This window comes from Equus asinus, chromosome 25 (assembly GCF_041296235.1).
Source record: "Equus asinus isolate D_3611 breed Donkey chromosome 25, EquAss-T2T_v2, whole genome shotgun sequence".
NCBI lineage: Eukaryota > Metazoa > Chordata > Mammalia > Perissodactyla > Equidae > Equus > Equus asinus.
The window spans coordinates 54,950,226-54,978,010 of record NC_091814.1 but is presented as its reverse complement, the minus strand read 5'-3'; the positions used below and the strand labels follow the sequence as shown (position 1 = coordinate 54,978,010).

Sequence of the window (27,785 nt, the reverse complement as noted above, 5' to 3'; positions counted from 1 at the left end):
TTAGGGATAGGCGAGACTGTGTTGCAAACCTCGGCTGCTTAAAACAACAAAGGTTGATTTCTCATCCAAGCTACATATCCCGTGCAGGCCAGCAGGGGGCTCTGCTCACGACAGTCACTCAGGGACCCAGACGGACGGAGAGCAGTCACCGTGTCTAACAGAATCACACTGTCAGGGGGCAGGAGATCTGGGGTCTTGCATTAACAATTAAATGCTTTGGTTGGGAAATCACATGGCTCCGTCCAATCAGGGGGCGCCACCCAGTCCCACAAGTCAAGGAAGTGCAATTCTACCCTATGCCAGACAGGTGGAGAGCTGGGAACCCCGGAGAGCAGGAGGGGCTCAGGGCCGGCTCTCCTGTCAGGTCAGCCGTGAGAATGGGCAGGGCAGCACCTCCGGGCAGGGCCTCCGGGCCGTGGACTTATCAGCAGGTCTACCTGTCTGAGCTCCAGGCAGCTCTCAGCTGGGCTCCTGTTCTGGGGCCCTGTGCTAGGGGTGGGGCTGGCAGAGGAAACCACCAGGTGTGGCCATGGGAAAGTCCCTCCAACATTCTACAGAAACATGGAATTTCCTGGTTTTAACCATTTCTTATCCAACTGCCATCTCGGAGCTGACCAGAGCAGGACAGACCTCTCCAGCCTCCGAGGAAATTTGATCTGGGGTACTGAGTCCTGACTGGGAGGCTGGTACACCTGGGTTCCAGCCCCAGCAGTCTCTGAAGATCACAGGCAAATTACTGAAGGTGTGTGGGCCTCAGTGCTTCCAACGCCTGTCTGTAGAGAGCTTTCCAGTTTCTCAAGCATTTCCAAATACATTGTTCCACGTCATGCACACAACCAATGGAGCAAATGTTACTATCCTCGTGCCTTGGATGGAAAACTGCCCAGGAGGGGTTGTGTGCTGTGCTCAAGGTCGCACTGGAGGGCATAACCTGGGTTCCAGTGCTTGCTCTTGGGTGTCTGTGGGCTCCCTAGGAAGATGTGTCAGACCCAATTTCTCCTAGGAGTGGCTAGGCGTAGGTCCTGGACCTCCCTGGGGCTACTGGGTGTGGGAACTCGGTCTTCCCAGGCAGCTCCCGCTTGGTTAACTTGCCCAACCTGCTCTGTTGACTCTAGGCCAAGCCCTGAACTTCCCTGCTCCAGAGGCTGAAAGAGCACCCAGTGAGTGGCCCATCACAGCCATCCAGCCTCAGTTCCTGGCCTCTTTGTGGCTCAGACTCTGGTCCCATCACCTCCACTTGGGAACTCAGAGCATCCTCTTTCTCCTTCCTGCTGGGGTGGTGGTGGCCACCCAGCTGCCTCTGTCTCTTTAAGGGAGAGAGAGAGAAAGAACGAAATCAGGAAGTGTGAGAGAGCTGAGCGCTGCTGAGCCGCAGAGTGTCCGCCGCCGAGAGGCAGAGAGGAAACCCTCGGCTGGCTCTTCCCAGCTCCTGGGGTGGCACACAGCCACTTCAACTTGCCCAGTCTTCGGGTTCCCAGGGCCTGTGGCCACCAGGATGCTATGAGCACTGCCCATGAATGACAGCGAGTCTTGAAAGCTCTGGGGGTGCCACCCAGTCCTACAAGCCTGCATGCCCCACAGCCGAGATGGGGTGAGTGTGCAGAGTCGTGGGGGAGGGGGAATGGGGGAGCCTGAAGTAGGGCAGCTGAGTGCTGGGGTGCAGGCGTGTGGGCAGTGGCTCTCCCGGCCCCATGTCCCCTCCTTGTGTCTCTCTCTGGCTGCTGGTCGCCCCGCCGGGGACTGTGTGTCCCATCTCCAGTGGGCACCCTTGCAGAGCACTGCCTGGAGGCCAATGAGAGGCAGGGAGGGCCGCAAATAGAGGAGAGCTGCACCCACCTACCACGCTCGCCTCCCAGCTCTGCTTCCCAACGCCCGCAGCCAGCGTCCAGCGTCCGCCTCCATACTTTCCTTCTGCCTGGCTTCTGGTGCCTGTCCTCCCCTCTCCTGGGTCCTTCTCCTGGGCCCAAGTCCTGGGAGTGGGAGTGATGAGGAAAATCTCCTGGAGCAGCTGGGGAATAGGGCTGGAAACCCCCAGTCCTGTGGGGGAGGGTGACAAACAGGAAAGGGTTAAAGGGCTGGGGCCGGTGGCCTTTGATGGAGGCAGAGCACCGAGGGGGGCCTCTCATCCGCCCTCCTCTTTCCGGTGTAGCTCAGCTCCTGGACTTGCCGCAGACAGAAAGCATAACACATACTCGTCAGGGAGAGTCTTTGCCTGATCCTGGGCTGCTCAGAGCGTGAGGTAAGTGCTTTTGGTCACAGTAGAGCTCGGAGGAGGAGGAGAAGGAAGAGGAGGAGGACGGAGAGGGAGAGGAGGTGGTGGGTGGAGCAGCTGGCTCACAGGCTGCACCACCAACCCTCATTCATCCAACTGCCACTGAGGGATGGCATCAGGTGCACCAGGCACTGTGCTGGGGGCCACAGAGCTGACCAGATGTGCCACCAGTTGGATCCAGGCAGAGCCCTGGCAGGGCCAGGAGCAGAACCCAGGGCAGGCCACCGGCCAGGGCTCTGCCCTTTGCGCTACACGGCCCGTTCCCCGGTGTCTTCCCCGTGCTCTGCTCCAGTACCAGGGCCCATGCTGAGCACCAGCCGCGGGGCGGGGGGATTTTGAAGGCAGTGATATCTGCTGCCCGGGCTGGGCCCTTGGCCTTCATTTCAGTGTGCTCTGCCCAGCCTCACAGCCCAGGCCTGCAGGCAGATCCCTCCTCAGCCTCAGGAGGGAAACCTGACCAGCTCATTGACGCTGAGCTGTTCCACTGTCTTCAGAGTCTCTCAGAGCCTCAGTTGCTTCTGTAAAATGCAAACACCAATATACTTTCTGAAACTAGGAATTGACCACTGATCTCTTAAAGTGTCCCTGACTCAGGGAATTGATATTCTCAAGATTTGCACTTTTAAGGCTCAAAGCTAAGGAACTGGAGGATTCTAGGCCTGGTGACCACAGGGTTGAGAACCCAGGAGATGTTAGAAGGGAAAGAAGCCCTTTCGAGTCCAGCCTTACCTGAGAGTATTTAGGGGGGGCCCTCTCATGCTCCTCGCAGTCATCCCATAAAGACCTGTCCTGGCGCTGCTTTTCAGAGAAGCATTGAGTTTAACTTCTGCAGCTATGCTCTCTGGACCAGTTGCTTTAGAGGAACTGGCCTTTGAAGAGGACGGATGCCAAGATGGGAACAGAGTTGTAGAGGGGTTTCCCATCCTCCCCACAGCTCCTGAGCCCTTGGATTTGATGGTCTCCTGCCCACCCCCCCACGCACACTCTCATGCACACGCACGCGCACTCTGCAGCAGCCCTGTTCCCCTCACTGACCAGGCCACGCTGGCCATGTCAGCTCACAGCAGCAGGAAGTGGTGGGCCAGGCAAGAGGGTAGGGAGGGGTTCCAGGCTCATGTTGCAATCCTGGAGATTTGTGGTGGTGTGGTTGACACTGCCTGACCTGGGGCCCTTCCTCCAAACACTGTTTCTGCTTCCTGGGACAATCCCAGGCTTGGATGCCAAAAACTCAGAATTCTCAGTGCCTGCGAGAGGTGACAGAGAAAAGGGTTTGTCTCTGCAGAATGGCCTGTCTGGGGAGGGGGAGGTGGGGACCTGGGGAGTGAGGACAGGTAGAATGTCCTGTGGTGGGACAGGCGCAGGCTGGGGGCTGAGGGCTCGATGGCTGGGCTTCTTTTTGGGGAAGTTAATTAACCTTTCTGTACTTCACATTTCCTCTGCCCCCTTGCCTCTGGAATGGCCACATGGAGCCCTTCATGGGATGGTCTTGGGCACAGCTACCGATCAGGCCACCATGCTCAGGGATGGAATCCTGGACCCCAGTATGTTCTTTTTCTAGGCACAAGGTGGCCAGCCAGCCAGGGGCAGGAGATGCAGAGCACCGTCAATTACCTGTGGCACACCGACGACCTGCTGGGGCAGGGGGCCACCGCCAGTGTGTACAAGGCCCGAAACAAGGTGGGGCACAGCCCTAGCCAAGCCACCCAGCCCACCCCTGGCCCCCTCACGCCTAGAAATTCTTGGTCCACTCAGCCCCCAGGGGGCCTTGAGGGTGGTGTGTGGCTGGGCAGAGGCCTCTGGGCTTTGTCCTGCACAGTCTGGGCAGCAGGACACTGTGGGTTTGAGCAGAGGTGTGGGAGCTGAGAAGGGCTGCTTGGGATGATGCTTCGGTCAGGCACGTTTGGGACTAGAGAGAAAGAGATGAGGCCCAAAGCTGGCCCCAGGGGCGGAGGCAGCACATCTAGGAGGAGCGGAGGCGGGAAGGGGGTTGATTGGCTTTGTCCTGCCTTTGCTCTTACTGCAGAGCCGTATGGAATATGAGACATCCTGCGCTATCTTGTACTTAAGAGCTGAAGCCGGACAGTTCCCATCCCAGCTCTGCTCCTAACACCAGGGAGCGTTAGCTGCTGTTGTTGTCATTGTCAATAACCATAGTAATAGTAACGACAAACCATCCCCTACAGGGTATCACGTGTGCCAAGCCCTTGTCACCAAGCCGTGCTGGACCGGTTGCGTACCCTCTGAGGAGGGGCAGGAGATGAGGGTGGGAGCCCCCATCCCCACTCAGGCCGTCTCTGCTCTGCTAGGCTCAGGGGAGAGGTTGAACAGAGGCCTGGGAGAGGGTGTGCTCCCAGGGCAAGGGCGGGACTTGTGTTGTCCCCTGTGGCAGAAATCCGGGGAGCTGGTCGCTGTGAAGGTCTTCAACACCGCCAGCTACATGCGACCCCGCGAGGTGCAGGTGAGGGAGTTTGAGGTCCTGCGGAAGCTGAACCACCAGAACATCGTCAAGCTCTTCGCGGTGGAGGAGACGGTGGGTCCAGGGCTGGGCCAGAGGAGAAAGGTCTTGTCCTTGACCCCCACAGGCTGGGAAGAATCAGGTCACAGAATAATAGAGACTTGGTCACATGCTCATCAGCAGGTCAGCCAGAACAGCCACCTACAGAGTGGAGTAAAGAATGCCAGGGGGTGGGGGCAGGGCCTGGGACAGTCAGGACAGGAAGTAGGGCCCAATCCAAGGGGGCTTCATGGAAGAGGTGACCTTGGGCTCACAGGTGTGTGGGATCAGTGTGAGGCCAAGGAGGGAAGGCCAGGATGGAAGCTGGGACTTAAGAGAATAGGGGCTTTTTGGCTCTTGGCTGAGCCACTCCCTCCTGAGGAAGAGGAGGGGAAGTACCCTCCTCCTCAAGCCTCTCTGTCCCACGCACAGGGGGGCAGCCGGCAGAAGGTGCTGGTGATGGAGTACTGCTCCAGTGGGAGCCTGCTGAGCGTGCTTGAGAGCCCCGAGAACGCCTTCGGGCTGCCGGAGGACGAGTTCCTGGTGGTGCTGCGCTGTGTGGGTGAGCCCCTCCCCAACCCCCCCGGGCGCCCCCTCCCCACCTCAGACCAGACCCGGCCTGGCCTTCAGTGGTCGGCAGCAGAAGGCAAAGTCCCAGAGGGGCGTGGCATTTATGAAACAAGTATCCAAACACAGAAGAGCTTTCAGACCCTAAGAGGCTGTCCAGTCACAGACCTGGGGCAGTGTCTGGTTCCTGCTAATCCTGCTAGTGGCAGTTTAAAACCCCAATTTAAAACTTTAAATAGGTTGCACACCCGTGTTCATTGCAGCATTATTCAAATAGCCTTATATAAGGTGAAAACAACCGAAGTGTCACGGACAGATGAGTGGATACACAAAACGTGGTGTATACGCATAGTGGAGTAGTACTCAGCCTTAAAAAAAGAAGGCAATTCTGACACACGCGACAATATGGATGAACGTGGATGGAAGACATTATGCTGAGTGAAATAAGCCAGGCACCCCAGGACCAATGCTGTCTGATTCCGCTGAGATGAGGGACCTAGAGAGGCAAATCCACAGAGACAAACCCTAGAAGGGCAGGCACCAGGGGCTGGGGGAGGGGGCTGGGCAGTGATTGTTTATTAGGTACAGAGTTTCTGTTAGGGAAGTTGACAAAGTTCTGGAGGTGGACGGTAATGATGGTTGCACAGCAATGTTAATGTATTTAACATACACTTAAAAAAGGTTAAAATGGTAAATTTTATGTATACTTTACCACAATTTTAAATCATAAAAAGTAATAAGATGGGGAGGGGCTGGCCCCGTGGCCGAGTGGTTGGGTTCATGCACTCCGCTTCGGGGGCCCAGGGTTTCACTGGTTCGGATCCTGGGCACGGACATGGCACCACTCATCAGGCCATGCTGAGGCGGCATCCCACATGCCACAACCAGAGGCCCTCATAACTAGAATATACAACCATGTGCTGGGGGGCTGTGGGGAGAAGAAGAAAAAAAAAGAAGATTGGCAACAGATGTTAGCTCAGGTGCCAATCTTTAAAATAATAGTAATAAGAAGAAGATGGGGGAGAGGAGAGTGCCATCCTCAGGAGGTAGGGCCACCACGCCTCTCGGTTTCTAGAGAACCCTGATGGAACCCCGATACCCACTGTCCTGGCCCCTCCTTGGCCCTGTGCCCATCTCTCTTCTGCTTTCCTTGTGGCCCTGTCAGCCCATGGGGACTCTGTCTATGTGGACCCAGGGACGGCCTTCCCCCAAGATGAGCCCCACCCCCCAGGCTGTCCCTGGCCAGGCCTCGAGCTGCCCTCCTCTCCCCAGTGGCTGGCATGAACCACCTGCGGGAGAACGGCATCGTCCACCGTGACATCAAGCCCGGGAACATCATGCGCCTCCTGGGGGAGGAGGGGCAGAGCATCTACAAGCTGACGGACTTTGGGGCCGCCCGCGAGCTGGACGACGATGAGAAGTTCATCTCGGTCTATGGGACTGAGGAGTACCTGGTGAGTGGGGTGTTGGGGACCTGCTGCTCAAGCTGAGGGCCTCCCCTGCAGCTGGTCCCCTCACCTGTGACTCTCCCGGTGCTTCTCAGAGGGGCTCTGTCCAATCCCCCTGCATCCAGCTTGGTTATATCTCACCCCTCACATCCCAACCAGGAGAGTGCATTCTGTCCTCTAAGATGGAAAAGGCCATGCTGCAGCCTGCTGGGCCACCCTGCCCAGGCCTCCCTGTGCACTAACTCCTGGATCTGACCCTCGTGGAGGCTGGAACACCACCGGTTACCACCTTCCCCAGGGCAGAGGCTGGGCAGATAGAAATGCTCTGAATAAGTAAATGCCACACTCACTTTTGAGATGACAAAGGAGATGTGTTCTGCTGGTTCTGTTTTCACCGGAAGGCAGTGGAAGGGGGTCTGTTGGGTGAGGACTCAGGCCCTCGCCCCACCCCCACTCCCCCGCCCCTCATGGCTGCTCTCTGATTCTCTCACCGCAGCACCCTGACATGTATGAGCGGGCGGTGCTTCGCAAGCCCCAGCAGAAGGCATTCGGGGTGACTGTGGATCTCTGGAGCATTGGGGTGACCCTGTACCACGCAGCCACCGGCAGCCTGCCCTTTGTCCCCTTCGGTGGGCCACGGCGAAACAAAGAGATCATGTACGGTGGGCCACGGAGCAGGGTATGAGGGTGGACGGGCCCTGGGCCTTCCCTCGCTGGCCCCTGCTGTGTCTCCTCTTCCTCCTCGAGCTCTGTGGTCCTCCTTGGTCCACCCCCAACACAGGCTCCTGTTAGATCCTTGGTTTCAGTCAACCAAACAAGCTGAGCCCTGCCCCCGGCTGATGGGAAACTGATCATGATCCCTTATCTTAGTTCACTGCTTCACGTTAGCCCTCCGTCCATTGGTGCTCACCACATCTCAACTGAGACTCCAAAAGAGACTTACCCAAGGTTGCAGAGCCAGCCAGGGGCAAAGGTGGGGCAGGAACCCAGCCTCCAGGTCCCAGGTCCAAAGTCCTTCCAGTTTCCTGCTGTCTGACACAGAAGTAGCTGGAGATAGTGGCTGCCCCCCTGAGTGTACCGCTCAGAGCAAGAGATTTAAGGTGAATTCACAAGAGGGTCAAAGCCCCACCATCAGCTCAGGGGCCAAGCCCTGTGGAACCTATATGACATCAGGGAAAGGGCATGCAACAGACATGGCTGGGGCCGTCAGGGCAGGCTGGGCTTTCAAGGGAGAGGACGGTTTGAATAGCGAAGGGGACGGGAGGCTATGTGGAGGCAGCCGGCTGTGGATGTGTGGTGAGCAGGTAGAGGAAGGAGCAGAGAGCCTCACTGGGGAGCACCAAGGCAAGCTGGTCTTGTTGGCTGAGAGCCAGCACTCTCAAATTCCATTTTTCAGGCTACCTCAGAGTGGCTGGGTGACTTAAACCAGTACTCTGAACCCTCCATGCTGAGTTTGTCATCCCTTGAAGTGTGACGGGCTGGGGGTCCTGCTGACCTGGTCCTGCCTCACCCCAGGTACCGGATAACCACAGAGAAGCCAGCCGGGGCCATTGCAGGCACCCAGAGGCGGGAAAACGGGCCTTTGGAGTGGAGCTACAGCCTCCCCATCACCTGCCGGCTGTCATCGTGAGTGGACCCTTGAGTAGGGCAAACACAGACCTGAGTCTGGGCTGGTATCCTCTCTGCTGAGAGTCAAGACCTACCTCTGAGGCCTGGTCCAGCGGGGCCTCCAACATGTAGTTGGCTTGGGTCTGCCACTTTCCCTTTCTGGCCTCAGGTTTTCTGTCCAGATGCTGGAAGACCCTTCCAGCCCTTCTCCTCATCCCACCCCGCCCTACCACTTTAGTCCTAGCTCTTCAGGACGTTCTCAGGGAATGCCCCCATTCCCCACTCAAGGAGGACAAGTCTGGGCCCCGGCCCCTGACCGTCTCCATGTCCGGGGGCTAGGGGACTGCAGAGCCAGCTGGTGCCCATCCTGGCCAACATCCTGGAGGTGGAGCAGGCCAAGTGCTGGGGCTTCGACCAGTTCTTTGCGGAGACCAGCGACATCCTGCAGCGAGTCGTTGTGCACGTCTTCTCCCTGTCCGAGGCGGTCCTGCACCACGTCTACATCCATGGCCACAACACGTGAGTGGGCACGAGCGATAGAGGCGCGGAGCCTTCTCCACCCAAGCAGAAGGGCGTCTCCTAGACGGCCTTCTGTGGGCTGTTTAGATATGGGAGCTTCTGGGTCCAATCTTAGTTTGGAAAACTCCTAGTTCCACGAAGTTAAAGGGGCTTCCTCGCGGCTGGACTTCAGAGATTCAGCAAACTTTACAATGCTAGCGTGCACCTTGAATCTCCGGAAGGTGGGGGGACGGTTGGCAGTGCATCTCTCAACTTTATTGCTCATAGAACCCTTTATTCCTGGAGCCATTTATGGGACTAGGTGTATTTTAACAGGAATGGGGCAGGCAGAGGTGCAAGGCAGAGGCTGGATATGGGGACTCCTGGGTTCTGTTCCCATCCACTACAATACGTGAGCTCTACCCTGTGTCTCTCCACTCTTGATTAGAGAGAAAATCACCCAGTCTCTCCCTTTGAAAAGCTGAGCCCTCTCCATGGATGAAGTCTTAGCAGGGGTTTGGGTCCCCGACCCCGTATCCTGCTGGTGACACTTCCTGTCCTCCCCCTTCCTCTCGCTGCCCCTGGTGTCTAGGATAGCCATCTTTCTGGAGGCTGTGTATGAGCAGACCAATGTGGCCCCCCAGCACCAGGAGTACCTCTTTGAGGGTCACCTCTGTGTCCTCGAGCCCAACCTGTCAGCACAGCACATTGCCCACACGACGGCAAGCAGCCCCCTGACCCTGTTCAGCATGGCCAGCGAGACCCCCAAGGGACTGGCCTTCAGGGACCGTAAGTAGGGCCACACAGGCTGGATCGTCTCTCCTCCTCGTATTCTCCTCTAAGAGGCGGGGTGTACCGTGCAGAGATTGGGTAATTTTCTTTGTGGGTGTCTTTTGGGCCCACAGCGTGCAGAAGGCAGATCTGGTCTCTAATTCTGCGTATGCCTCTGATATGCCATGTGACTCGGGCTGATGGCTTGACCTCCCTGGGCTTCACAGCGTCCACAGAGCTGTGGAAGAAACTCCCATGGAAGCAGGGAGATCTGGATTTATGCTCCCCACAGTCTCTGCAATTGGTGGGGAAGCGTCAGAGAGGCTGAGCTGGAAGAAGCAGGGGCCCAGGCTGTTAGTGAGAAGGGACGGTAGTCAGGGGTCCAAGGCTTTGTCCTCCACATTCTAGCAAAAATATCATTCTTTCTCATTTGATGATGCCTTTCCATCTTCCTTCTCAGGGTCTCCAAGGCTGGGCGGGGCTATTCACCTGAAACCCTGGGGCGAGGGTGGTTTTAGCTCATCTTCTGGCTGTTGAGATGGGACGGTCTGTTCTAAATGAGGCTGTCTTTCTCCAAAGCGGACACAAGGGGGCGGTGAAGGCCTGCAGAGGTTCAGAAGCACAGCACGCGGTCTAAGGCGAGGAGGGTGAGGCTCTAGGCTAGTTGGGAAGCTTGAGGCGGAAGATAGGTGGTGAGCCGGGAGTGTGAGCTGGGAATAGGAAAGATGAGCTCAGAGCTCGTCCAGGGTCATCTAGGCAGCCCCCTCAGACAGGGTCTTTATCTGCAGCGGCTCTGGACGTCCCCAAGTTTGTTCCCAAAGTGGACCTGCAGGCAGATTACAACACGGCCAAGGTGAGAGGGACCGCCAGGGGCTGGGGGGGCGGGGGGGCTGATGGTGCAGGAGTAGGGGTGCAGGACCTGACCCCGCCAACCTGTGTGTTTCAGGGCGTGTTGGGCGCAGGCTACCAGGCCCTGCGGCTGGCGCAGGCCCTGCTGGCTGGGCAGGAGCTCATGCTTCGGGGGCTGCACTGGTTTGTGTGAGTACCCCGAGGGCCGGGTGGGCAGACAGGACAGGCAGCCCAGACTCCTTCCACACTGCTGTGGGGCCCTGCCGTGGGCACAGTGCCCTTGGCCCCCTGGAAGCAGGCGACTCTGACTTGGCCTCCCCTCGGCAGGGAGATCCTCCAGGCCACGTGCAGGCGGACACTGGAGGTCACAAGGATGGCCCTCCTCTTCCTCAGCAGCAGCCTGGGCACCGAGAGGTGGGTGTCCTGCCTGGGGGCGGGGCAGGGGGCGGGTGCTGCAACTGGCATGAGGCTGCCAGACCCCTCAGCCCATCTCTCTCTGTCTCTTCCTCACCCCAGTATTTCCAGCAATGTCCTGACTTCCCGCCATGCTAGAATAGGGAGGGCACTCCCACCCTGGCCCTCATCCCCCACCCCGCCGGATGCTGCATGACCTACCTCCCTCTCCTAGCCTCTCCTCAGGGGAAGTGGCCCGTAGGGGCACTGCCTTTCCAGGGACGAAGGCAGCCTTCCTGCCCCGGGAAGGGGCTCTGTCCCACCAGACCCCTTCTCTGAAGAGTCAGACTGCTCATCCTGCACCAGGCCCTGGCGCGGGACTCTAGAGAAGCACTCACACCCACGCCCGGTCCCCTGGACCTCACAGGATGGGGGTCCAGGGGTCTCATCCTCCATGCCCCTTCTCTTGCTTCCTCTGGGTCTTAAACTGTCCTCGCTTCTTAGGATTCCCTGTCCCAACCCTTGGAACTCCGTGCCCTCCCTCCTGTGACTTGGGCTAATTAGGGGTGATGGGTTGGAAAAAGGGAGAGACTGGGAGGAGGAAACCCAGCTGGAAGGTCTGGAGATGAGATGCAGGGTAGACTACTTTGGCCAGAGCACTACCGAGAAGAGGGCACAGGCCCCTGAATCTTGGAAGGTGGGCGCCATGGTCCAGGTGGCGATGGGGGCTCTGCGGCCCAGGGAAGCTGATGGTGGCCGGAGCCTTTCCCAGTGTGAGGAGACAGGTGGTGACAGAAGAGCGAAGATTGTGACAAACATGCCTGAGGTCCCCATCCCTCACATCCCCCGGCCCTTGTCCTCAGGCAGGTGCTGGGAGTTTCTGAGCAGCAGCTGGCTCACTGCGGTCTTGCTTTCCTCCTGGGGCTTGGTGCAGCAGTGCTGACGATGGGGCGGATGGGGTGGTGACAGTGCAGGGAGGAGGGACAGGAGTGTCTCTGGATGACAGGGATGGAGTTCAAACGGTGACAGAGATGAGCAGTGACAGAGATGAGGGGTGGTGCAGAGATGAGGGGCAGGGGCAGAGATGAGAGGGGAAGAGGTGAGGGGCAGCAGAGTGGGCAGCGCTGGTCCTCCGAGCAGAGCTCCATCCAGGGCACAGAAGGGGCTTCCAGTAATGGATGCGGCCCCAGGCATGCAGAGGGCCCACGCTCCCCTGGAGGAGATGCCCCTTCCCAGGCATGTGCAGGCACCAGGACCGCTGGGTAGAGGGAGCCTAGGGATGGGTGGAGGCAGCCACAGAGATCTTCCTGAGAGACATGCAGCTTTTAAGGGCAGACTGAGAGAATGCCTCCGTTTGAAGGTCTTCACAGAGACAGAAAGGGGCCGTGGTCGGGGGGATGGGGAGGGGCTGGTGAGCTGTGCTGAAGCCACGCTGCTGGAGTGAAGTTGGAGAGGGATGGAGGAAAAGGGAGGGGAGAATACCTGGAGGTCTTGGAGGGTGCAGCAGGGAGGGTAGACGCCAGTAAAATGAGCAGTGGAGATCTATTGTGGGTCCTCGAGCAGGAAAGAAATGTGCAGAGGAAGCATTTGGGCGTTTGCCCACTGGCCCTGGACTGACGAGTGTGCAGGAGTGACAGGCTAGGCCCAGCTCTGGAGTCCTGGCCCCTGCTGACCACTGTCTTCCCCATTCTGGCTCTAAGACCTCCGCTGAGATATGGCATGTCGGGAGAGCACCGGGCCAGGCAAACGCTGGCTTTGAAGCATGCTCCAGCCTCCAACCAGGGAGGAGAATGGAGAAGAGAAAGAGTACTGAGCAAACAGGCAGCGGGCCGGGTCCAAGCTTGTCACTGACTCATTGCTGACCTCAGGCCGCTGTCACCTTTCCCTACCTGGGCCTCGATTTCCTCATTTGCAAAATGAGAGGATTAGATGACTTCTGAGGCCTCCCAGCTCCAACGTTTGCAATCCCCTTCTTTTCTGAACATCCTCAGACCTGCACATTCTTCTAAGGTCTGAAGCCACTAGCTCCTCGCCCAGTAGAATCTGAGGTATTTTGATGAGCTGGATTTCACGTTTGGAGGAGCCCAAGCACCTGGTACCATGTGGCCGCCATTGTTACTTGCCTCTCCCACAGTGCCCTCCTGCCTCAGGCTTCTCAAGACGGGCTCCCTTGGCAGAGTGTCCTTGCCTTTGTCCCGAAGCTCCCTGGTACTCCTTGGCAGCTGCTGCCATCCGGAGGCACTGTCCAGGCAGCCAGGACTGGCTCAGGAAATACTGGTGCTTCCCCCACCCCACCACCAAAAACTGTTTTTCTACAAATGTGTTCTCTAATCAAGCCCTTCCTTTCTGAGGTCCCATTTGATCCCCACCAACACCTTATTAGGTAGCACGAAGGAGGCTGATCTCCCCATTATATAGATGAAGAACCTGAGGCTTGGAGGGCGAAGCAGCTAACCCAAGATCATGCAGAGAGCAAGTGTGGCAGCTAGGACTAGCCCTCAAACCACCCCTCCTGACTCCCGGTCCAGCCTCATCCTCTTCTGCCACCAAGTAGTCCAAGCCCTAAAATCCATTCCTGCATTCAATAATTCATTTGACAATCGTGTGTTCTAAGCACTTTGCTATATACGGAGACAATGGTGAGCAAGGCAGGCAGCGTCCTGGCCTTTACAGGGCTTCCTCTTTATTCCTAATTCTCTCCGCTCCTCTTTCTTCCCCTCCCCTCCATTCCCAAGCCAAAACACACAGGATTCTTTTTGCCTAATTGTTATTGTTATAAAAACAGTATATGCTAATTGTAGTAAGTTGGAAAATACAGATGAGCAAAAATGAAATAAAAATACTATGTCCTACCATGCAGAGATATAGGTTGTCACTCCTACGGTAACCTAGGAGCTCTCCCCGCTTGTGTCAATACACTTCATCTCATCTGGTACCTATCCATATTCAAATTTCCCTAGTTATCCTCCAAATTTTCTTGTCTAGCTGCTTTCATCCGAACCAGGATCCAATCCAAGACGACACTTTGCATCTTGTTCTTATGTCCCTTAAATCTATTTTAATTAGACAGACCCCACCCCGCCCATTCATAATGACATTAGCTTCTTCGAGGGAAAACACCCATGGTCCCACCTTCTGGACTCATCTGTGCTTCCTCTGGATGTCATTTGCCTTGTTCTTCTTTGCTGGATTTCCTATAAACTGAGAGTTCTAAAGGCTGGGTGGATTCAAGGTCAACATTTTTGGCCAGATCCATCCTAGGTGACGTGGGAACGCTTCATATCCACCCGCCATCGGGTGCGGACAGCCTGACTGCTCTGTTGTCCACTTACGTTCTCCTCGTGAAAGAATCAGTGTGGTGTTACTTTGGCACCACACAAGTGTCCACGCCTTAAGCAGTCATCGTTGATTTGAACACCGTGCCCGAGGGAACAGTTTTACTGGGGGCAGCAGGATGCGAATATTCTCAGTCCTAGCACATGATTGGCTAGTATTCTAGAAAATACAGCTTTTCCCTCATCGATAAGCTCTTGGTATCATGAAATAGAGTTTCTACTGGAAAGGAACTTTACTCTTTTCCTTTAGTTACAAATTTTCCTAGTAAGGAAAATAAATAGCTGCCTTGCATCGTGGGTTCATGAGTTTTCAAAGATTCGAGTTGTCTCAGTCTACTTCAATCTCTCTTCTTTGAATGCTCTGCAATGTCACAACTTTGGTGTAAGGGGCCTCTTCAAGTTGGTCCTTCTCTCCCAACCACAAAACTCCCCAGGCGCCCCGCAGCCAGCAAGGCTGTCCCAAAGGTGCTGTGTCCAACGTGCGGTCACAGAACTCTCTGCCTCCTGAATGCCCAAACGGTCCTCTTTCTGTCCTTCCCTTGAGGTTCAGCAATGGGGCTGGGATGCCTGAAATCCAGGAACTGAAGAGGGCCACAGAGCTGAGGTCCCAGCTGCGGACTGTGAGTGCGACTAGGGGATGGGGTGGGGGCGCTGTCAGGAGCAGAGCTGGGGGTCAGGGTCCAGCCAGGGTGCCTATCAGAGCCTCGAGCTGAGGACCCCATGTGGTCCTTTTTGTCCTCCAGCTGGCTGGGGTCCTCTCCAGGTGTTCCCACAATATCACAGAGACCCAGATGAGCCTGAGCAGCCTGAGCTCTGAGCTGGCGAAGAATCGGGATCAGGTACATGAAGACAGAAGGTCTGTGGGATTTTCCTTCTTGGTGGGGTAGAGGTGGGGGCGGGGACATACAGCTCAAAAGGCCCAGCAGCCTTTTTAGGAATCAGCCTGCTTTCTCCCAGCAAGAATGCTGGGGTATGGAGGTAGAGGTGGGGGATCTGGGAATGCGCAAGACCTCCCCTGATACTGGCCAGAGGGAGAAGAGGATCTGGGGTCCTGCCCCCATCTAGGGGTTTAGAGAGTGAATTACACACCTTAGCAGGTGCAGTAGTTCTAAATAAAAGAATAATTTAGTTCCCTTTCTCTTCTGAACGCCCGCTCTGCATCAGACCCTCGGATAGGTCCTCCTACTTCTGTCATCTCACCTGGTCCTCGAAACAGTAACAGTGCTGCTCTCATGCCCCCTCTGTAGGTGAGAGAGCTCCTTCAGGGAGGTTCACTTGCCCTGAGTCGGTCAGTAAATGACAGATGACGGCTGTCATGTGTCCAGAGCCTCTGTCCTCGCCGACCCCAGGGATTTACAGCCGTCAACCCCTGTTCTCTCTTCTAACAAACAGAAAAGGCCCAGCCACCCCACAGCCTGCCGCATGCGCAGCTCGGGACCTGCTGCCCTCAGTGCCCGTACGCATCCATAACCCCAGGTCCTCGTTTCCAAATTCAAAAAGCTCTGAAAACTGCAGGGTTTGTTCTTAATTGTTTTGGTTGCAATACCTGACCTAAACTGACATGAGGCTCTCTCTAGTCCTCACGGATCCCATTTAGGTGAATATTCTTGCCGTTCTCTGAAGATTGAGTGTATCTGACGTGGGCACTGCCCAGACCCTGCCGGCATGTGCCACAATACAGTGTATGCATTCTGAATGACCTTTCCAAAATCAGAAGAGAATTCTGAATTCAGAACATCTGGCCGGAGCCTTTGGGTAAAGGCTGGATCTGAGGTCCAGTCCACCCCGTGTTCTTAGGAGGGCAGAGCCTGGCAGCAAGCCTGGACTCTGCCCAGAGTCCAGCTCCAGAAAGGGCTGAGACGGGGTCACTGGGAGGAGCTGCAGGGAGGAAGTGGAGCTGAAGGAGCCTGAGGGCGAGGAAGAACCCCCCACACCCCCAACCCTCAAACAAAGTGTTTGTATCCAGCCTGGAAAGGGGAAGCAAGAAACAATAACAACCTTGAACCCCAGGCAGGGGGTCCTTGAGAGGTCATCACCTCAACTCCCCTGCCTCCAAGGACCTTTGATTTGTTCTTGTTTTAAACACAGGTTTTTGATTCATGGCTTGAGTTCCCTCTGTGCGCCAGGCATTGGATGTACTAAGAAGTCACTACTTTCACCTTTTCCAGGCGACCAGAAGAGAAATTTCTGCTCCACTCCCATCCCCAGCTGTCACCACTGGTCTCTTATGTTTCAGGGCCCAAGACTTCTTCCCGGAGTCTGTCCTCAAGCCTTCTTGTGCAGCACAGGTCACTCTCCTGTCACCTGTCCTTCCTGGCTGAGAGAGAGAGAATAAACATGAGAATGAGGGAGGGCTGGCTGGCCCCCAAGTTGCCTCAAACAAGCTTAGAGACAGGAGAGTCACCCCCACTCCCAGACTGGCCCCCCAAACTGGCACTGAGGCTCCTTCTTCAGGGAGACAGCTCCTCCCCTCCTCCCACTGCCATCCTATCCCCTCCCTCACCCTCGGCTCCGTGCTGTCTGATGCTCCCATCACCTGCTCTCTGTCTCCTGCCCACAGCACCCAGAAGATTCAGTGCTGTCTGGACAAGATGTACCTTATCTACAAACAGTTCAAGAAATCCCGGGTGAGGCCAGGTGAGCCGTGGGGAGAGCGAAATACTCCTGGTGCTCTCCCCTCCCTCCCTTCTCCCTTCCTTTTCTCTAGTTATCCAGTTATTTGTCAGTATTCCCACTATGTGGACGGTGCCATGTGGAGCCAGGGTGCAGCAGGGACCCGTGAGGGACGTGAAGCCTTGACACCTGTGCCTGTTGCCACGTGGGGGGCTTACATGACATGGGTGGGGGCGCAGCTGGCTGGAGCATGGGTGCTATGGAAGAGGTGGCCCTTGAAAGAGACCCTTCACCTTTGCAGGGCACTTTACAGTTTAATGAGTGTTTCCCCGTCCATTTTGTCTTTGTCTCACTGAAATAGTCAGGTTTTCCAGAAAGGAGGATCTGGGGAAATACTAGTTAGCGTCACTGCCAGGCACTTTGCTGCCTTATCGTAATCCTCACGAAGACCCCGTGGGCAGGGGCAGCTCATTTACAGGCTCAGAGACAGGGTGCTGCTTGCCCCAGGTGACTGCCATCGTGGGGCGGGAGTGGGCCAGGGCTTGGGGGAGCCCAGGGAGGCCCCAGGTGACTCTTGGGGTCTGGGCCCAAACGGTCAAGAATCGTCTATCTCACCCATGCCCCAAGCAGTTTCTTTTTTTTTATTTCTTTCTTTTTTTTCTTCCTTTTTTCTTTTTCTTTTTTTTTTTTTGAGGAAGATTAGCCCTGAGCTAACATCCATGCCCATCTTCCTCTAGTTTGTATGTGGGACACCTACCACAGCACGGCTTGCCAAGCACTGCCATGTCCGTACCTGGGATCTGAACCGGCAAACCCTGGGCCAGTGAAGCGGAATGTGCGCACTTAACCCTGCGCCACCGGGCCGGCCCCCCGAGGCAGTTTCTAGTGTGTAGACCGAGGGTCTTGAGCTTGATTGCCAAGTTCTCCTCTATCCTTAGATTATCTGTGAAGCACTGTCCCATAGAAATACAATGCCAGCACAGGTAATTTTAAGTTCTCTAGTAGCCAAAATTCAAAAAGTAGAAAGAAACAGGTAAAATTAATTATAATAATAAATTTTATTCAACCCAATATATCCAAATTGTCATTTCAGCAGGTAATCAACATAAACACAATTATTGAAGAGATATTTTAGATTCTCTTTTTGTGCTAAGCCTTCACAACCCTGTGTGTATTTTACACATATGGTACAACTCTATCCAGAAGCTGATTTTTTAACAAAGTATGTAGTTTTACCAAAACAATAAAGCTGTGTTTAATGGGAAAATATTTTTTTACACTGCTTCAGTTTTAAGATAATTAAATTAAATAAAAATTCAGTTCCTTGGTCGCACTGGCCACATTGCAGGTGCTCAGCAGCCACCTGTGTCTGGGCGCCCCCACATTGGACACACGGATCTGGAAGATAGTCTTCTCTCCTTGGGAGCTTCAATCCTGCCTCAGGGTCTGGCCTGGGAAGGTGGAGGGCAGCACCGAGGCGGGGAAACCGAGCCTGGCCACCTTGGCTGTGGTTTCAGCGGAGCCTTGGAGCAGCTTTCTGCCCCTCGCTGGAATTCCGCAATCCTGTTGCCAGTCCCTTCTGAGCACCTCCCACAGCTGTGCCGGTGCTGTCCTGGGGCCGTGCACGGTCTTCATTCATTTAGTGCTCACAAAAACTCGAGGCACCGGTACCCTCCCCATCTGAGAGCTGAGGAAGCAGAGACCGCGAAGGTGAAGCAGCCCGAGCAATCTGGGGCTGGCTGCTTTAACCACCCCATATTATAGCCTCCAAGAGTTTCGTTTCTATCGGTCTTCAAGAGTCCTTTATTGAAACTAGAAATGAACCAGGAGGAATAGCCCCTGCCTGCTAACACCTGGGTGCGGAAAGGTGCTGTTCTCAGAATGCTCAGGAATTTTCAGGCCATCTCTACCCTCACCCCATCCTGTATGTCACATACGCCAGCGAGGAAACCTACTCATGAGGGGGATCCTGGCCTACAGCACCCCCATGAGGAACCAGGGCTGGGACTTGGAGCTCGGACTGCACAAGTGCTCAGCTGGCCGAGAGCACAGCCCAGGAGAGGGCCTGGGAAGGGGTCCTGCTCTGAGGGCAGTGGGGCAGGGCAGCAAGGCAACACGCCCTTTCCCTCAGAGCCCAGGAGGGGCAGCATCTCCAGGGCAGTGAGCCTCAGGAGGCGGCCAAGGCCCAGAAGACTTCAGCCCTTTCAGCTCTCCTGGAAAAGGTGGCAGAAGGCGCTGGCCTGGCTTCTCCAGCCACTTGCTGCAGAACCAGCTCTGACTGCAGGTTGAATGTTCACGGGTGGGGCCGCAGGCCGTAGGCATCAGTCACTCTGGGAGGGGTGTGGACAAGGGGCTGGGGCTGACCAAGCACCCTTCAAGACCCATCTCATCTACCCTTCCCACCAGAAGCATTCCCCAGGAACCCTTCCCTCCACGCTAACACTATGGGTTCGCCTGCCCCAGGACCCTGTGGGAACTCTGCCGCTTCTGTAGGCGTTGCCTCATCCTGATGCAGTGTCCTGGGTGCTTGTTCCACTCCTGTCCCTGCTCCCTCCACTGGGCTGGGAGCTCCTGGGAGCAGGGCCCTGGTGGGGTTGTCCTCATCTTTGTAGGTGACCCCCGACCCTTGTGGCATTCCATTTGGTTGACTGATGAACAGGTGATATGTTCCTGTCTGTTTCCCTCAGGGCTCGGCTACAATGAGGAGCAGATTCACAAGCTGGATAAGTGAGTGGCTTGTCCCCTCGCAGGTGGGAGGGCAGGAGGGTGGGCGTCAGCAGGGCAGAGAGGTTCTCTGTGCCTCCTGAGAAGTGGAGAGGGCCCTGAGCCCATGCCGGGCGGCTCGTCTGTGCTGGGGAGGAGACAGCTGGCTGAGTTGGCGGGAGGTTTCTCAGAGGCAGTCTTGATGTAACTGGACTCACTCCTGGGGTGAACAAGATTGTCGTAGGATTCCTTTCCCTGACTGTCCTCACTGAGTTACCACTTACCACTTCTTGCGATGGACCTCTGCTGAGCTTTCCTTTGGGCGTCACTCTGCTCCTGTTTCCTGGACACTCATCTTCCAGGAGGCCCTCCTTGATTTCAATGCTTACTGGGGCCTCACTCCCCAAGTTCTACATCTGAGCCTGTGCACACATGCGCACACGCTTCCCATAACCGCCGCTCCCTCCCTCCCTCTGGGACCGAGCTGGAGAGTCTGTGTTCTGAGGTCCCCTGTCCTTCCCCGACCTCTCTCTGTTCCATGGGCTGCCCTCTGGTCTCTGCGATGCCCATGTGCGAGCATCGCCTCCTCCTCCTCTGCCAAGGCGGCCCTGCTGTGGACAGGGCCAGGAACTTAGCTGATGGACACCTAGGGGTGTGAGCCTTGTGCTCAGGGGGCTCTGGCTGCTTACCTTTCTGCCTCGGTTTCCCTTCTTTTCAGGGTGAATTTTAGCCATTTAGCCAAAAGGCTCCTGCAGGTGTTCCAGGAGGAGTGTGTACAGAAGTATCAGACATCCCTGGTCACGCACGGCAAGCGCATGAGGTAACAGTCTGGCCCTCCCTCCTGAGCTCAGGGACCCCGGGGCCCCTTCAGGTCTGGCCCTTGCAGGCTCGGATGCCCGGGCCATGCAGAGTGCTGACAGACAGGAAGAGGCAGTAAAGGGACCGAGGCAGAGGAATGGGTGGTTTTGTGGCCCTGGGTAGACCAGGCGGTCTGCTTGGTGATTTCTACATGTGAGCTTATAACCCCGTAATCTCTCGCTATGCAGTAGATACTATCACCCCATTTCAAGGATGAGGAAACTGAGGTTCAGGTTGCTTCCTCAATGTCACACAGCTAGTAAGTAGCAGCCCCAGGGCTAGCGTGTGGGTCACACTGCCTCCAAAACCTGCGTCCTTTCCACCATCCCTGCTGGTCGCGCTGGGGAGCCGCCTCTCGGGCAGAACACGAGGTCCCTCTGGGATGATGACAAGGGGTCAGGGAAGCAGGGGCAGGCAGAGGCCCTTCCCCAGAACCCTCACACTGCCCCTGCGGGGGCTTTGGACCCTACCCCCGCAGGCAGCCCCTCCTGCAGCTGCACAGTGCTGGCTCCTGCTGAGAGGGGGCAGCTTCCCAGGTGGGGCCGGCTCCCAGGCCCGTGTGACCTGTGGGCTTGTTATGGGGCTGAGACCCAGGCACCCACCCACCCATTAGAACACCAATGCCTGGCTCCCCCACCCCCAACCCGCCCCCAATTCTGACTTAGTGGACCTGCAGTCGGCTTGGATATCAGTGGTTTAAAAAGTGCCTCCAGGCGACTCCAGTGTGTAGTCAGGGTTGAGAGTCAACTGCTGGGTCACCTGCCCTGGGTCTTGTTTTCTGGGACACTGGTTTTGTGCAACAGGGAAAATGTTCTTGCTCACTCCCTCCACTTAGAGAGAGAAGAGAATCCATGAAAGTCTTGACCTTGATTTGCTGTGGAACCAGGAGTGTGGGCAGTTCCCATAGTGAGTGCCCCAGTGGGCTGTCCTGCCTCTCTGGAGCCTGACTGGCCCCGGGCTCATCCTAACCAGTGCGGCTGCCCGGCCACAGCCACAGGCGTGCTCGCAGCTCCCACTGTAGTCTGACGGGACCCTCACCAGCCCCATCAGACGTGCTCATTAGCTCTTACGGGGGACAGGTGAGAGTCGAGGGCACGCCTGGAGGGGCGGAGGCAGTGAGGAAGGCAAATGCCTGTGACCCTTCAGCTCCAGCCTCTGTCGTCTAGAAGGTCTCTCTTCCGTGTCTGTGTGGTGACCTGAGCGACAGCTGGAGGGGCCCTGGTAAGGGTGAGGAAGCCCGGCTCTGATTTTTTTTTTAAGATTTTTTTTCTTTTTCTCCCCAAAACCCCCCCGGTACATAGCTGTGTATTTTTAGTTGGGGGTCCTTCCAGCCGTGGCATGAGGGACGCCACCTCAGCATGGCTTGATGAGCGGTGCCATGTCTGCGCCCAGGACTCGAACCAGTGAAACCCTGGGCCGCCGCAGCGGAGCATGCAAACTTAACCACTCGGCCACGGGGCCGGCCCCCTGGCTCTGATTTTTGATCTGCTCTCTCGAGGGTGGTGCACGAGACCAGGAACCACCTGCGCCTGGTCGGCTGCTCCGTGGCCGCCTGTAACACCGAAGCCCAGGGAGCCCAGGAGAGCCTCAGCAAGGTGCGAAAGCCTCAGGGGGCCTGGGGCAGCTGAGGGCCGGGTCAGTCAGGCACCCTGGGGGTATTCGGGCCAGTCCCCTGCCTCTGGGCAGAGCTACCCTTGTCCAAATCCAAGTGCTTTGGTGTGGGTTTGTGGGTCTGTACCTGCAAATGTGCCCTGAGGTGGGGACGAGAAAGAGGAGAAGGCACTTCCTGGTGATCTCAGGCTAAAGGTCACTGCAAAGGCAGAGCCTCCACAATGCTGGGACATCTTCCTCGCGCCCCACGCAGCCTGGGGGGCTCCACGCTCCTCCTGAGAGAGGCGAGGTGTTCTCTCCTTGGTCTTCTGATCTGCTCCCTGAGAAGATGCCAAGACACAGGCAGCTCTGAGAACAGGGACAGAGAAGGGCTGCTTCCCAGAGACAGCCACCAGGCCCTTCCCCATGCCCAGTGCAGGGCACAGCAGCTCCAATCCTTCGGAGCCTGGCGCCGGCCACCCCCACAGAGTGTCACTGGAGTGAGGTTTAGACAGTGGGGAGGACATGGCAGTCTGGACAATGGATCCAAGCACAGGCAGTGAAGGTGGTTGTGCCGGTTGTGCCCCAGGATGGAAGGAGGGGCTAGCGGGAGAGGCTGGAGCGCTCTGGGTCCTCTGCGGTGTGGGCTGGGGGCCGTCCCCCTTTCTGACCCTTCCTCACATCTCCCGTACAAAGACACAGTCCTGCAGGCTCGTCCCTTCTGACTAAAGTGTGGTTCCCTTCAGCTCCTTGACCGGCTGTCTCAGCAGCTCCTCCAGGACAGAACAAAGGGGGCTCAGGCCTCCCCACCCCCCACAGCTCCTTATCCCAGCCCTGCGCTGAAAGACCTCGTTCTCCAGTAAGTGCCAAGAGAGAGGGGCGTGTGTGCGCGCATGTGGAAGGGGTGGTGCAAAGCGGTTGGGGGCTGACTTGGAGCCCCAGGGCTTTTGCCTCCTGCCAGGCCTGGGCGGCAGGAGTAACGGGAGGCTGGAGGGTGGGCCTCGGGCAGGGTCTGGGCAGGGTCTGGGGAGAACAACTTCAGCCTCAGCCGCAGCCGCCCCTCTTGCCGGCCTCCCACAGCATGCAGGAGCTCTACGAGGAGATGAAGCTGCTGGCGTTTGACCTCCAGGACAACAACCGCATCATCGAAGGGTAAGGAGCTCCCGCAGCGTGCTGGGGAGGGCTGGTCCTCACACTGCCCTTGCCTGGGGCGCAGGGTTCCTGTGCCTGCCAGCACGTTTGAGGATGGGTGTCGTTTTCCGGTCACGGAGCTCCAGCCTTGTCCACGGGTGAGTCTCCATCCTCTCAAGGTGCAGGCTTCCACTGGAGTGTTGAGGATAGAGTGCAGTCTGAGACGAAAATTTCATCTAATTTTTAGCAATTGCTGGGTGTACAAAAAGAGAATCTGTTTGACCCTGATGCTCACACCACTCTCAGTGCAGTCAGAGACAGAGGCTCAGAGGCACGTGGATTTGTGACTGTCCAGCTCTGTATGAATGTGGACTCTGCCTGACGCCCCACCGACTCCTTGCATCTTGCCAACCATCTCCTCGTCACCCACCAGGAAACTGCAGCACACAGCTCAGTTAACTGCCCCAGGGCCTGGCCAGCTCCAACCCCTCATGCAGATGCTCTGCAAGTCCAGTGGGAGAGACTCTGCACATCCCCTCATTTGATCCCCTTCTCAGGGGCTGAGGGGCCCTGGAGAGGGCACCGAGGGAGGGCAGCAGGGCTCAGAGCCACAGATTTTATGCGCCAGTAAAATTCACAGAAGAAAACTGGAGAAGAACAGAGTGACCAACTTCTCATATAACCAAATAAACACATTTGAAAAGGAAAAGCACCCCGCCATCGAGTAGTGCCACTTCACAAAGCACATTTTAACACCAAAGAGAAGGAAGGACACAATCTCACAATCAAGGATGGCCGTGCGAGGAAGGTCAGCGGGCCTGCTTACAGACATATGCACTACCATGCCTGCACGCACGTCCCGCATCCCCCAGCACCCTCACCTCTGTCACGTCCCTGTTTGGGAGCCGGGGTCCTGGTGGGAAGAGCTGGCAGAGCTTCCAATGGGACTGAACTCCTGACTCTGCTCCTGAGCAGGGGTGTGACCCTGGGAGCGTCGTCAGCTCTGAGCTTCAGTTCCCTCCCCTGAAATGGGAATAATGATTCCTCCCTCGTGGTGTTGACGTGACGTAGGGGCTAAACAGGCTGAGCCATGCGGTGTGCTGGGCGGAGAGGGCGCAGGTGTTCCCCAGAGGCCACCCAGTCTGGGGCGGAGAATTGGGGCCAGGAGGGAGGGAAGCCGGGAGCAAAGCTGGTGGCTGTCCCGAGTTCCAGAGAGCCCTTGGGTTGAGGAGGCATCTCTTCCATCTCCCATTCCAGTGAGGAGAGAATCCATCTTCTTAAATACCCATGAAGAGACGATTTGACAGCTTCTTGGAAAGCCTCTCCAAAACAGCCCTCATGGGCAGGAAGTTCTAATTTTAGTGCCGACATAAATTTTTCTTGCTGTGATATGCAGTCTATTTACAGATAACTCAAAACTTTCTTTCAGCGAATTTTCACTTCCCTATTCAGAGCTGTAGCCAAAGAGCCCAAGGAGTCCATCTGAATTCCTTCTCCCCTCCTCCTACCCCTGGCTGCACTGGGCTCATGGGGGCAGCTCTTCAAAGTGCAGACGGCTGGGTCTTGTGCCCAGAGACTCTAGATGCGGCCTGGGTTTGGGGACGTTTTTAAGCTTCCCAGGTGATTCTAACATGCAGTCAGGGGTGAGAAGTGGGGAGTTGTGGGTGGGGGACAAAGACACTACAAGAGGAGAGCTGAGGACATGAAAGGCTCGGTGCTCCTGTAAGTTGATTGTGTCGGGTCTGGCATGGGATTTGCAGGCTTCTCTGCCTAGTGGGAGAAGCTAACTTGTGCCTTTCATTACAGGTTAAGTAGGGTCCCATCGACTCCTGGCGTCTGAGCTCTGTGGGGTGCGTGGGGCATCCTGAAGCATTAGAATCATTCAAACACTGCTCTCCTGCCTGCACTGTGGGACCCAACACAGGAAGATTTCTGGTCCCACCTTATCAGCCTACCTCCCTCCTGGCCGACAGCTGGGAGATGTCACCAGCATTACCTTCCACTGCCTTTCTGCGGAGGCAGCATAGCAGGACCTGGGGCACCAGGCCATCGCTGTCAGGACCCACTGCCGGGCTGACCTTGTATCTGATGCAGGCTCAGCTACAGCTCCTCCGCCTCCTGGCCTGTAGCTGAACCTGGCCAGGCTGTGGGGAGAAGAGGCTCTGACAGGCACCTCCCCATCCCCTCTGCTTTACGGGGCTCTGCTCCTCAGGGAACAGAAGGGGAGGGCTCCTGGGGTTTCCCCAGGGTGCTGGGTCAAACTACCTAATGTAGTCTTCCTTCCTCCTAAGGTGTTTCTCGTTGGACTAAGCCCTTTCCTCTCTTCTGTGGTCTCTGAGGGTCACCACGCCCAGCCCAGGCATTGCAGAGCCTGATGCTCCTTCTCCTCTTGGTCTGACTGAGCCTGTGGTTGAGAGAATGGGTGGTCGATGCCAGGTGTCAATGTCCCGGGACCCTTTTCCTCCTCTCCCTCTGAGGCACCACCAGGTTCTGGACATGCAGCCAGCCGGTGCCAGCAGCAATGTGCCAATTAGCATAGGCCTGGACGTCCAGAGTCCCGAGGAGATAAAGGCCTGCACCTTCCAGAAGTGGAATAAAGGTGGCCTTCCTGTCTGTTTCTGAGTGGCTCTCCCTGGGCTGTGGCTGTGAGGCAGGGGAGGCTCTCGCTGTCTGTGCTTGGCAGCCAGCAGGCCCTGGGTGGGAATCTGGGAGGAGGAGTGTTGGGAAATGGAGGCAGGACTGGTCACTTCCTGAGCCCTGCCTTTCCCTTAAATGGGCCCTAATTTCGGGGAAAGCCTAAGGAAGATGGCTCCTGCTGGGAGGGCTTGCCTTCCCATTCCTTCTGTTCTGCCCCTGGCATTTGGCGAGCTGTATGAGGGACCTGGAACCTGGGGAGGAAAAAGTTCTGTCTTTTTTTGTCACCTCAAATCCACCATCTAAGTGCTTACTCCTTCCCCCACCCTCCACCACTGTTGAAGACCGAGGCTGTGTCCCAGATGTTGGGCTTGAGCACTGCTATGGGTGGTTTTGAGCATTCCCTCATTTGTCAAGAAGCTAGACTGGTGCCCTGGTAAGGCATTCAGATTTGGGCAAACTGCTCGCAAATTTAGTCTTTCGCCTGCAGTATCTCCAGGCCCCTGCGCCCACCCCAACTAGAGTTGCATGACCCAGCCAGCCTGGAGGGCGTAGGCTGGGGGAGGAAGGAGGAATGCAGTAAAGTCGCCCCATGAGGGGAGGGAGGAGGGAGAACCCCACTCTGTGCTTTGAAGCATGAAGACAGTGTTATGCTTGGCCCCAAATAACCCCAGAAATCCTTCCTGCCCATCTTTCTGGAGCCTGCACGTCCTCTGTGCCTACTCTGACTAAGGACCCGGCAAGGCAGAAGTGGGAAGGCTGAGTCCTGGAGTGTGCCATCCTCTGTGCTGCTTCTCCGGAAAAGCCAGCACCCTCTAAAGACCCAGGGGAGGGTGCTGGGGGTTTGCCTGCATCAGGCCTAAGTGGCTTCATGTGTGCCATTTGGGTCTCATGCCTATGGGTCACTTAAGCCCAGTGGGTTTGGATTCTGGGCCCCAGGAACCAGCTGCTGCCTCGATGCCCCTGGGCTCTGGGCCACCACTGGTCCGCTCTGCCTGTGTGAAGTTCAGGCCGACACTTGCGGCTCTTCAGTGGCCCTGCAGGGAAGTCCCACAAAGGATTTTCCCTGGCAGCTGTGGCTGCTTCTGGACGGCACATGGTTGGTGGAGCTCAGCAAAAGAGCCAGGGGATCCCTGAAGGCCAAGTGCAGATTTGTAGGGGATGATATGAGCCAGGCCCTATGATCTCATGAGCAGAGCCTGGCAGGGGACGTGCTCACAGGCTTCAGTTCCTTCCAAGGCAGGGCAGAGCTACTGACACGGGTGCCTCCCCATCGCAGGACTGCAGAGCTTCTGACTCCGTCTCCGGAGGGAGGGAGGGACTGGACCAATGACTAGAGGAAGCTTGTGAGATCCTCAGGGGTCTGAAGGCCTCGTAAACTTCCCTCTCCCTTCTCTGTGGTGATCCCTGACATAACGCTGGAAACGAAGAGCCCGCTCTGTTCCTCGGACGTGAACTGAGTCCCTGCAGTGTGCCAGGCCCCGTGCTAGGTGCCAGGACTACACAGGCAACTACAACGCCTCGCCTGCCCCCGAAGGAGCTCACCTCGATGGAGGAAGGCATTTCGGTGTCACAGAGAGAGCGCTGTGACAGGAATGCACAGCTCCAGTGCACTATTGGGTCACTGTCATCACAGGGGAGGGTGTCAGGTGACTCAAGAGTGGGGTCTTGCAGGTGAGCAGTCACCTAGCAGAGAAGGCATGGAAGGCATCCCTGGCAGTAGCACTGGTGTGAGCCCAGGCACGGAAGGAACTACAAGTATTTGTGTCACTGGGGAAGAAGTGGAAGCGGAAGTCGGTGTTGAGGAAGGGGAGGAGCCAGACCCGAGAGGTCCTTGTAGGCCACACAAACAACGTGGGCTTTACCTCAGGGAACCGTAGAAGCAGGTGGAGGTCAAGTCCAACTGGTATTTTATTTTATTTTTTATTTTTTTTATTTTATTTTTTCTGCTTTTTTCCCCCAAATCCCCCAGGCACATAATTGTGTGGTTTTTTTAGTTGTGGGTTCTCCTAGTTGTCGCC

General features: G+C 56.5%; 1 protein-coding gene across 15 annotated transcripts; it reads left to right on the top strand.

Moving 5' to 3' along the window:
• Positions 1-1,135: 1,135 nt before the first annotated feature.
• Positions 1,136-25,746, top strand: IKBKE (inhibitor of nuclear factor kappa B kinase subunit epsilon). Of its 15 annotated transcripts, XM_070497105.1 has the most exons (23): positions 1,367-1,591; positions 2,150-2,239; positions 3,831-3,949; positions 4,296-4,535; positions 4,662-4,802; positions 5,199-5,328; positions 6,606-6,787; positions 7,278-7,438; positions 8,297-8,407; positions 8,729-8,908; positions 9,480-9,676; positions 10,447-10,511; positions 10,605-10,696; positions 10,835-10,921; positions 14,780-14,855; positions 14,979-15,091; positions 16,796-16,872; positions 19,536-19,575; positions 20,270-20,371; positions 21,908-22,004; positions 22,746-22,858; positions 23,080-23,151; positions 24,937-25,746. In XM_070497105.1, exons 4-23 carry the CDS (start codon positions 4,530-4,532, stop codon positions 24,968-24,970), a joined length of 2,076 nt encoding a protein of 691 aa, XP_070353206.1. In that variant the 5' UTR covers positions 1,367-1,591; positions 2,150-2,239; positions 3,831-3,949; positions 4,296-4,529; the 3' UTR covers positions 24,971-25,746. The 15 variants fall into 15 exon arrangements, 14 of the variants coding, with proteins under 14 accessions (XP_014684513.1, XP_014684522.1, XP_014684507.1 ...); XM_014829027.3 differs by lacking the exon at positions 4,296-4,535 and having other exon boundaries at positions 1,136-1,591; XR_011498068.1 differs by lacking the exons at positions 4,296-4,535; positions 24,937-25,746 and adding an exon at positions 23,378-23,849 and having other exon boundaries at positions 1,141-1,591; positions 23,080-23,288.
• The last annotated feature ends 2,039 nt before the right edge of the window (positions 25,747-27,785 follow it).